The 11,549-nt window shown below is 36.9% G+C and overlaps 1 protein-coding gene across 1 annotated transcript; it reads right to left on the bottom strand.

Annotated features, from left to right (window-relative positions):
* On the bottom strand, nucleotides 8,554-11,216 carry LOC105156986 (geraniol 8-hydroxylase-like). Its single transcript, XM_011073272.2, has 2 exons — nucleotides 10,305-11,216; nucleotides 8,554-9,777 (listed from the first exon to the last, which is right to left on the bottom strand). Exons 1-2 carry the CDS (start codon nucleotides 11,196-11,198, stop codon nucleotides 9,166-9,168), a joined length of 1,506 nt encoding a protein of 501 aa, XP_011071574.1. The 5' UTR covers nucleotides 11,199-11,216; the 3' UTR covers nucleotides 8,554-9,165.

Here is an 11,549-nt window from a genome sequence, read left to right as displayed (position 1 = left end):
AAATGAAATATTGTAAACAATCTTATTTTATGTTTCATGGTTAATTAAAAGGATGGTGGGTTAACACCATAACTCCTCTGATACCATTCAGTACCAGGATATCACAAATCACGAAAAAGATCTTAATAAATAATGATTAGTACAATATATAAATAGGAATTGTAACAAGAATAAGATATGAAGCTGGAATTAAAGATAATTGTAGAAAATTTGCTGGATTTCAGAATTTCTGTAGAATGAATTTTTATAGAATAAATGGATGTTCAAATATATTAATTATCAAAGACATCCGATTTCTGTATCTTGAAAAAAGAACTGAAAGAAGAACTAAATGAAGAACAAGAAGAATAACTTGTGATAAGAAGCAAATGCTAGAGTAGAGTGTGTGAGAAAAATGCTCTTAAGTGAGTTGTGATTTTTCTCCTTCAATTGCTCCATTTATAGAAGTGGATGATCCTCCTTTCTTCATCTGCTTCAGTGATTTTGCAAATCATGCCGTCATTCAAGTCTCAATAATGCAGGTAGTGGGCTGGAAAAGCTGAATTTTTTAATATTTTTTTAATTTTGATTTTTTTTGAATTATTACATCATCATCAATTTCTATGGAGTTGGGCTAAATATTCCAAAGCAATCATCCTCATTTTCATCTCCAAGGTTGATAGGCGATGGAGACTCTTCCCAGTCACTTTATATTTTTTCAATAATTTTTGGCATTTCCTCTGTTGTGGTTGCTTTGGCTATTCTTGCTACTCAAATTGTTTTTCCTCAGTACAAATTGCTTTTGATCGAAATTGATCTCTTTTCCAAGAATTATTGATGTTTTGCACATTATGGGATTTTGTTTGAGCCATTCAAGAATTGTTGTCCATCAAAAGTTTCTGTATTCATTTTGTCCCACCATTTGATACAACATTTATTCCCCAAAGAAAATATAACTATGTCTTCGTCAATTTGGAGAGATTTAAATTTTGGTTCAATTTTCAGTATCCAGGTGAGATTGAATTGAATGTAAAATTTGAGCAAATTGGGAAGGTGTTGTCCTGGATACATACTGATTTTCAGGTACTCTGAAAAAAATTTGAAGGTTTCTTTAACTGATTTTGGGAGAATTTGTGGTTCTGGATGAAAAAAACTGCCACCATACAAACCAATTTGGGATTTTTTCAGGGGTAATTTTGGTACCAAAATGAAAATAAAAGGATATGGTATTTTTCTCATTCTGTTGAGGAGACAATATTGGAAAGCTTTGATATAATCCCAATAAGAAATCAATGGATATTTTTTATTTGGAATGTTTTGAAGCTCATATGGACTTTTTCCCCAATCGGACAATGAGAGAATGAAATTTATGAAGATTTTTCAGTAGCCAATTTATGATGAGTTGGCTGGGGCTCCTTTGGGAGCCATATTTTGAATGAAAATGGATCTGGTTGAGAAAAGAATGTCCTCATAGAATTGCTGAGTTTTGAGGTGATCTTCACTCATATTTTTTATATTCATTTAGTAAAAAATAATCCTATAATTCATTTAATATAATTCTCAAAGTAAACATATCTTAAAAAAAGAGAATTCTAGACTCAAATATATTTTAACGTTAATGGAAAATATGTGAATAAGACATATATCACAAGTTTATATAATTTTTTAACATTAACCTTTATGACAGCAGAACTCTGTGGATAACGGTATGATATTTTCATCTTATGTGAAATATATGTGCGATCAAATTTATTTATTTTAGAAAAAAAAATATCAACCAACTCTTATTGAGTCAATCCTATAAAAGGTCTGGCCTTATAGCAGGAGAAATTATTTTAAAAATGCAGAAAAATAAGAAAATTAAAGATTTGAAGTGATTTGGAAACTTTTAAAAAAGTAAGTCATAATTTTTATTTAAATTTTTTCTTCTATGTCACCGCAGTCATTAACCGGACTGACATGGATTTTTAAAAAAAAAAAATTTAATGCGCCAATGATTATTTTAATTAAAAACAATAAAACAGTTGATCAGGTGCTGAGCCACCGCGCTTAGACAGTGCGGTGGCTCAGCATTTATTTTGGCCACACTTGCCGTGACATTGCAGCTCACACTATTTAAGTGGGGAAAAGTATTATTTTAGTCCGCTAAGTATGCCTAAATTTTAATTTTAGTCCGATAATTATGTCCATTTTTATTTAGATCCAGTAACTTAGGAAATTGTTTACTTTTAGTCCTCTGGTAGATTTTCGGACAATTTTACCCCTATGCAACTTTTGAAAGGCAGTTTTAATCCATATGCACTCATAGGAATAAAATTATCCGAAAATCTGCCAAATGACTAAAAGTAAGCAATTTCGTAAGTTACTGGACCTAAACCAAAATGGACATAGTTATCGGACTAAAATTAAAATTAGGCATACTTGGCGGACTAAAATAATACTTTTCCCATTTAAGTGTGGCTGCAATGGAAGTGCTCACAGCACATCTTAAACATTTTTCCTCTCTGCATTCTCATTTTGTTCTTCTTCTTGGCCAATTTTTCTTGTTCTTGTTCTTGCACAACATTTACACCTTTCTCTTTAAAAACATTTGAAGTGAGTATGGCTAATTTTGACCCTACTGATACAAGTGTTTTGTCTGGGCAGTTAAAAATCATCGGTTAGAAAATGTGTCCGAAAATCTGCATACAACTTTATCCGTACGACGCGGTGACATAGCTTTCTTTCGTGTCCTTCAACTAGTCCCACGTCACACTCGTGTTTTGCAAGTACTCCAAAATATGGGGTTTCTTTGTGTTTTACAGTGTGGGCATATTGAAATTGACCCCCACTTAACTACTGCATAGTAGAGTGATGGCGCCCCGAGACGCATACTTTTCATGTATCGGTTGGCGAAGCAACTATCACATTGCAGGATATCGCCATCATCTGGGCACTCCCGATGGAAGGTAATCTTTTTACTGGGGGTAGATACAAGGTATAGTACTCAGCGGTGGCAAAATTATTGTCATCAATGATTGGGTTTTATGCCAAATGAAGATGCTTTTAGATGGTCAAGAATAAAACTAACAGTATTATATGAATATATACTAGAAAATACATGTGATGAAGATAGCCCGTTTGAGGCTGTATTACAGGAGGCACGTTATATGTGCCATGTGCATTCTCGGTGGGGTGTTGTGCCCTTATGCTACGGTGAACACCATGTCATTGTTGTATCTATGGCATATGAAAAATATACACGAGGAATATACCTCAAATTGGGGTTCAGCTGTGTTGGTTTATCTATATCGGGAGTTGTGTACAGCATCACAATGAGAGAAAACTAATATTGGCGGTGCCATGCAGTTATTACAGATATGGGCATGGTCTCGCATCATAACACTTGTACCCATTCCTTCGAATGAAACTTCAACTCTAGTGCCAACCATAATGGACCCTAAAAACATTCTGCCTAGCCCTCCATATGTTGCACGGTATGGACATTTTTATTTATTTATATAGTTATAAAGAATTTTGATTTAACTTACTTTTCTTCATTTTGATTTTAGGTGGTCGTATCATATATCTCGTACTCATACGGCGCATACGTATAATAAGAAACGTGTTGGATTGTATGCAATTAAATGAGATATACCATTGCGATTGATTTTTTACATTTAGTGTATTTCTGAGGCATTTGTTCAAACTATAGTGATTGGCGTTATATGGTATTCTAGTTTATTTAGAATCCGTATGATGATAATGAACTCGAGCTTGGGGCATTGCCCTTTTATGCAATGCACACACCGTGGAATATACACTGCCCATTGATCAATTATTCGCTGGTGGGGATGCATCACCCGGAGAGAGTTATTCGCCAATTTGGCTATGTGCAAGATATCCCCCCAAACCCATTGATCAGTGAACGGCGTCTAGACACAATAGACAGGCGGGGACGTCATGACATGGACTGCGCAATGTTTCACTCAGACTATGTTACGAAATGGAACGATGTGCAATCATTGGTGGTGGAAGGACCCGTTATTGAAGGTGGTCGTGATACCGTTCCTGACATATGAACTGGTATCACGACATTGCTCGGATCCAGATTTCACATAACACATTGTCTACGAACATGTCGGGCTATCGACCAACTGACGCCCGCGATTGGGAATATGTGGTAAGCACATTGTATGTTTTATTGTTCATTTATTTTAGCATGATGATTACGCTGCTAATTTGATTTTGTTTACCAGTATAATAGAATGGAGAAGCTAGTTATAGACTGTGAAAATTCCGGAGATGATCAGCAGTCATTAAGAGAAACTCGAGCGCGAGCCCGTACGATCGGACGTGAAATTATGAACTTTTCCAGTTCACGGTATCCAAGTGTTCGAGTCGAACCAGTTGACACAGCTCGTGGCAGCGCATTCACAGGGGCTGGCCATTCAAGTGTACATGCATAGAGGCTGGACCATCGAGTTTTTACCCGAAAACAGGTCCATCAACTATTTACACTCCATATGCTCCATACATGCCATCATTTGATGATATGTTTACATATAATGTTAACCCATAAATTCGAAGACAATATGTTGCATCACCGGTTCCATTCGAAGGCTCGGAGAAACAGAAGACGTCCACATTGTGGCACTGGAGGGCATTATTAGAGTTGTGTATTACATATGGAAAGCATAAGAATATTGCATACGGTTGTAAAAACTTTGATGTATTCGTACATATTTTCTCATTTGTGACAAAAGTAGAGTTCATTTTCTTACACAACTTCATAAATTCGTGTATATATCAAGATAGAATCATTCCCGAGCTTGACGAGCCTGATATTGTTGGCGAGCACGTACTTGTGGTCTATCCATTTCGTTCTGTGTTCGAGTAGATACTTGTCTACCCGGGCCTCGACGAGCTCACACTGTGGGATTGTGCACAAGTTCAAAATCCACCGGATCCCAATATTCTTCATCGTATACAGGCTCAAACCTCCCCTGATATATTTTCTTGTATGATTGTACACTTTAATATTGAGGAATAAAATTTGACGCATTAACCCCAAATGTCGACATGCCTGAATGGCATGTGAACATGGAATTCCATGTGTACCCCACTTGCCACAAGAACACATATGATGCTTCAACTTGACGACATAAGTATGGGAGCCCTGCCCGATCAAGCTCAGTGTTAGTACTGAGGCAGATTGTTGGTTGTAGTCAAACTTCTGAACAATGTGACGTACTGCCTCAGCTTGTCGGGCCTCGAAGAACTTGAAGCAAAATCAGCCCATTGTTGATTTGCATTGATTATACGATTACACCATGTAGAGCGCTGCATGAAATACTGCACTGAGTGGGAAAATGTTATTTGCATAATAGCCATTATTGGTAAGCGTCTTGCACCTTTTAATATTCTATTTATGCACTCTGACATGTTTGTAGTTAGGATACCCGTTCTCCAACCATCATTATGCGACAACGTACATTGAGCCTTGTCAATTCTCCCAGCCAATCGTATGCTTTCTCGTTCAATGATTTGATTTATTCCATTATTCTATCAAACTTTCAAGGACTGACTTCTGCTCCTGCTCTCCAGCACATATCCTTCAACTAGATGTTCTTGAATTTGGTATTAAAATTCGAACAGACATGCCGTAAACAAAATCGATGTACTCCGCGAGGAAATTTGAACGTGGGAACATAATTTATAGCATTGATCAAACCAGCATGCCTGTATGAAATCAAACATACTCTGTCATCCTCACACGGCAACAAATATTTGGAAAGCATTTGGAGGAACCGACGCCATGACACAAGCGATTCTTCGTCCACGAGTGCAAATGCTAATGGCAACACCTGCTGATTTGCATCTAAAGTTACTGCTACCAGCATCTTATGCTTGTACTTCGTGTACAAATGTGTTCGGTCTACATTTATAACGTCACGAAAAATAGAGAAATCCTTCAATGTATGGTATGAAAGCCGAGAAAAGATAATTCAACATGTGTCGTCCTGGACTGTCTGTTTCAACATGCAATCACTCCACAACGGTCCCAGGATTCCATTTTCGCGAAGCCGCCATACATCTAGTCAATTTCTAAACAGAACTCTCCCAAGTACCGTACACTTGTTCTCTAGCGGCTTTCAAAGCATGCCAGGCCTTATGACATGGGACTTCAAAACCAAATTTATCTTTCACAATCTTCTGGACATATTTTATATCACAAGATGGGTCTTAACGAACCATACCCAGCAGATGTGTTGCGATCATACTCTTCCCTAAGTTACCATGGCCAATAGAAATCTCATTCATCAGATATTTATGTAGTCCGACATACTTGGTAACTTTAAATAATCCCATACTTGATTTGAATATGGCCCTTAGCATCCAACAACACCCAGTCTGTTCATCATATTTGCAAGCGACTTTTCATAATTTTTTATTGCTCTTCACCACTCGGTATTCTCGTTCTGCAAATCGGACCGAATAATCTTGTACACTTGCTTTCAAATGCTCCTTACTTTTAAACATCATTTCGTTGGCAAGCTCTCCAGTATTTGAGTCATAAAAATTACCCCATTTACCAGTAGGGATATCAATCAAGTCAGCAGGGACTTCTGGATGTGTTGTGCTGAAAAATGAAATAACCGGTACAGGTTCATTTGGTCAGGCACGGCAGGCATATTTAAATCAAAATGCTCTTCTGCATTCCCACCAAGAATATCCATCATAACAGGTATGCTTACATCACCATCATCGTCATTATTTTGGTCAATCTGGTTTTCTACTTCGACCTCATCAGGTTCTGAGTCAGCTTGCTCAGTGTTCAACAAACTATCGCTTCAAACTTGGCATTTTCATCATTGTATTCAGATGAACCCGTATAATCTGATGAACCTTAATATGCAGATGGACTTCCATATGATGATAGGCCTGCATACGACGATGGACCTGCATATGATGATGGACCTATATACGATGATGGACATATACGTTCCCCAATCACCAACAGCTGAGTCATCTGATACAACATTTTGCAGAACTTTCACCGCTTCGACAAAAATATCAATCGACATATCCATTCACCGGATTTAAAAAAAATTGCATAACACGATCCTTCTTAATTGCCAAAAACATCTCATTCCTTTGGCCAAAATTAAACGTTATGTATTTAAAAAATATATGCAACTTAAAATTATTCCTATCCACACCAATTTCTTCATACAAAATTAACTCTAACTCAGCAAATGTAGTACTACGATAAATTTGCATAAATTCGAGTGGAGGATGATCATAACTTATAAAACCATTCGAATTGATTTGTTGACCTCCAAAATATATAACAATATTAACGGTGTTTTGCTCCGCCATATCATCAAAACAAAATAAAATACACATCAATATAAATTTTTTTAATAATATAATAAGATATTTAAAAAGGAATAAATAACATAAAAATTTAATAAATAACTTACTGTGTGCCTTTCAATCCTAAACCTTCAAATAAAAAGTGAAGAAATTTGAGAAGAATGCGAGATGTAGTGGTGTATGAATTTTTCGAAGGATGGTTTTCAGAGTGTAAGCAATAAGAAAAAACTTAATGTTGAATTTTTCTAACACTGCTTCTGCGTTCGATTTTTCAATATGAATGTGAGAATGAAGTGTGATTTATATAGCTAAAAAAATCGCATTAAGAAATCGCGGTGTCACAGACAATAATGCATAAAAGTTGATTGTCAACGCGCTATCTTAGCGCGGTGACACAGACTGAAAAAAATTGATTGGGGCTGCCGTAAATATGAGCCTCCGTGGTAACAGACTGCGATGGCTCATCTTATTTTTTTTTAAATATAATGTAGCCACCGCGGTGCGTAACTGCAGTGGCACATTAATTTTTTTTTTTAAAAAACAATGTCACCGCGGTTGATTACCGCGGTGACATAGAAATTTTGTTTTTTTAAAAAAATACAAATTGTGGCACCGCGGTTACTCACCACGGTGCAACTTACTTTTCTAAACATTTTGAAAACACCTCAACTTTTTAATTTTCTTTATTTTCTGTATTTTTTAAAAATAATTCCCCCCTTATAGCAGCCCAAGTCAGCATGAAGGATACACATCCGACGGATGCCTCAGAAGGCAATTACAGGAACCAACAGAAATATTAGAATAATGGCTAATTTTGTTGAAAGATGTAATAACCACTTCCTCCAAAATACACTTAACATGACTTACGTGCATATAATTAAAGTAAATCCTTTTTATACTTATTTTTTAGTACTTAACAATTTTTATAATCGTAACTACAGAAATTCTATTGCTATACTCATACTATTACGTCGCGGTTTTGCTCCCCCTCGTGCAGCACTTTGTCCTACATAACACTTAGTTCTTGATTTTGCTTGGTCGTTGCTTATGTCACTACAAAAGAACATAGTTATAGCAATAGAAATTTTGCAACAGAATACTTTCATTCTAAATTTTCAATGACTTTTGCCACGACTTTGAACGAAGTTTCAATTTTTTTAAATTTTTGTGGCAAATTCCATTCCAAACTTATGACAGACCTTTGCAAGGGATTAGGTATCATAATGTTCCAGTGCGAAATTTGGTCAACCATTCGATGATCAATAACTGTGATAAGTCGTTGCATTGTGGCAACAGGTTGCCACACGCAAATTCCGTCGCAAACTTGAATCGGAATGTGCAACGGATTGAAATCGTTGCAAACTTGCAACAAATTTTTATATTATATCTGGTGTGGTCCAAAATGAAGGATAGCCCCAAATGAGATGGTACCTCAATGAATATGTAAGCCCAGATCCATAATGGCAGCCAACTAGGCACTTGTCTTGGTGGATAGGGACCAGTGCATCCAGGTGTAGCCAGGAGATCCAGGAGGATAGACATGTGAGGACGTAGACTCTTCCCCTATTTGAAGTATGCTAGTCTCTAAACATCGCCATGGAAATGGGAAAAGTTCTGCCCTCTGGTTTCTGGAAATACTATCTGGATATTTTGAACTTGCAGCATGATTTCAGAAGGAAAAATCAAATTACCCAGTTTGTACGATCAACAACATTTATTTGTAACCATAAGAACGAGTCTATTTTGGTACAATAGCAACACATGCACAACATGAAGAAGAGAAAGATTGTTTACTTACTATCAAAAGCACGAAATTTAGATTTTGCATCAGGTTGTAATTCTCACAGGAATGGCCACAAGTGGTTCAGCTTTGTGGAGAGTCGCACCATATTTCTCCGTCATGTCCATGTCTTCAGGTGCCATCCCATTCGGCAGCTTCCAGTCAAACGTCTTAACGAGGTTAACAACAATCAGAGGCACTATTCTTAAAGCAAGATTCATTCCAGGGCATATACGTCTTCCAGCACTAAACGGCGTGAACCTGAAATCATTGCCCCTGAAATCAATGTCCACATCGAGAAACCTTTCCGGCATAAAGCATGTTGGTTTCTCCCAGTATGTAGCATCCCTGGAAATCGACCAGGAATTCACCCAAATTTGAGTGTGTTTCGGGATGGTGTATCCCTGAATCTCTACATCTTGCTCGGCCTGATGGGGCAGGAGTAGTGGCGATGTTTGGTGCATCCTCATTGTTTCTTTTATCACTGCAGTTAAATATGGAAGTCGAGCGATATCTTGTTCTTGAACTATTCCTCCAGGTGTGATTATCTCGGAGAGTTCTTGTTTTGTCTTGGAGAGAATGGTTGGATTGTGAAGGAGCTCTGCCATAACCCATTCCACCGTTGTGATGCTGGTGTCTGTGCCTGCTATGAATATTTCCTAGCATTTATTTTAAACAAGCTCTTTAGGATGGTTGGGTTTTTGCAATAATTAAAGATAGTTAAATTACTAGGGTTAATTACACAGTTTTTCTCAAAAGTTGTGTAATTATCGACCATTTGTTTCCTCCTTTCGAATACAAAGATTTTTCTTCTAATTAATTTTCACATTAACAAAAAAACTTGTTCTTACTTTCATTCTGATTTATATACAGAATAAGTACATTCCTTTAATTTTCAAAATAAAATATAATATCCCATCTATTTCTAAATATTACTATTTGCTTAAATGAAAAGGGTTTGTATGTGAGATTTTAGAAACTCAAAAAAGAGGATGATTAAGGGAAAATTCTTGTCAAATCAGGTTTAATCGAACCAAATTAATTATATAGCAAGCGTGATATAATTGTTACGTAATTGGTTCTTTTTTCTTGAACTGTAATTTAATTACGTAGTAAGTGTATTTTACTTGTCATATAATAATATGATAAAATTAATTTTTTTCAAAATTAAGTTAGTCCAGTTTACCGCAATGAGAAGCTTCACATCTAGACGCGTAAGCCCATCAGGCCCTTCGTGTTCAGTATAATCAAGAAGAACATCCAAGACGTCTCCACTCCTCTCTGATGTAGCTCTCCGACGCTTCATCCGTTGATCAATCATGTCATCGATCAGCTCATGCCACCGATTGTATGACACTCGGATTTTGCGCCTGATCCCTTGAGGATCAAAAGGCCTTAAGAAAGGGAAATAGTCGACAAGATTAGGCTTCGCCACAAGCTCCATTATGTTGGTATTAAGCACTTGTAGCTCTTTCATGGCATCAGATGCAGGATCAAGCATGTCTGCAGAGAACAACATCTTCGACAACAGCTTCATCACAGTGCTGAAAACTATCCCTCCAATGTACATTGCTTTGCCACATTCCTGAGCTTCAACCACACGTTCGACCATCGTTTTCACCACATCATGCCGCAAATGTCTCAGTGAGTCCAGCTTCTGTTCCATGAAAATGTGGCTGTTGAAAATCTTTCGTAGTTTCCTCCACTGCGGTCCGGTCGGTAGCCAAGGCAACGCAAGCTCATACCCCTTCTCCGCTGTGACAGCGTCGGGAATAGACCGTCCCACGAATTCAACATCGTGTTTCTGCAGAATTTCCTTGGCCATTTCTGCAGATGATGCAACGACAACATTAATGAATCCCAGCTTTATAGTCATGAGAGGTCCATAAGTTTTGGCAAGCTTGGCTAGAGACTGATGGGTTCTGTGTCTAATTGTGATGAGGCTCCCAATGAGTGGGAGGCCAAAAGGGCCTGGAGGAAGATTTTTCTTCTTGATGAACACTGTATTTGAGATTTCATGGAAAATATAAGTGGCTAATAAGAAGGTAGAGATCACAAGTAAAAGACCATACAGTTCCATTTGCAATAGGGTCTTTGTTTTGCCTCTTGCTTGAGTAGTTCTATGCCATGCGTGTCAAGGCTTTATATAGTGAAGGCTGATCATGAATTTTGTTCAAAAGGGTATGTCATCCTTGTGTTGAAGTCAAACAGCCTAGCAATAAAGTTTTGTCCACTTTTCGATCTTATTAAGCACGAGATTACAGATTGAATTTTTTATATAATACGCAACATGTATATAATTTTTTTTTTTAAATAAAATTAATGACGTACTGTTTATATACAAGACATGTGTGCAAAATAAAATAAAAGATGTAACATAAATTTCAATAAAAAATTCAATCCCACTGGAATATATAGTAGGTCCAAAAGT

The sequence above is a fragment of the Sesamum indicum genome, linkage group LG1 (genome assembly GCF_000512975.1).
Source record: "Sesamum indicum cultivar Zhongzhi No. 13 linkage group LG1, S_indicum_v1.0, whole genome shotgun sequence".
NCBI classification, from domain to species: Eukaryota; Viridiplantae; Streptophyta; class Magnoliopsida; order Lamiales; family Pedaliaceae; genus Sesamum; species Sesamum indicum.
The sequence above is the reverse complement of the archived record's forward strand: the minus strand, read 5'-3'. Positions and strand labels throughout refer to the sequence as shown.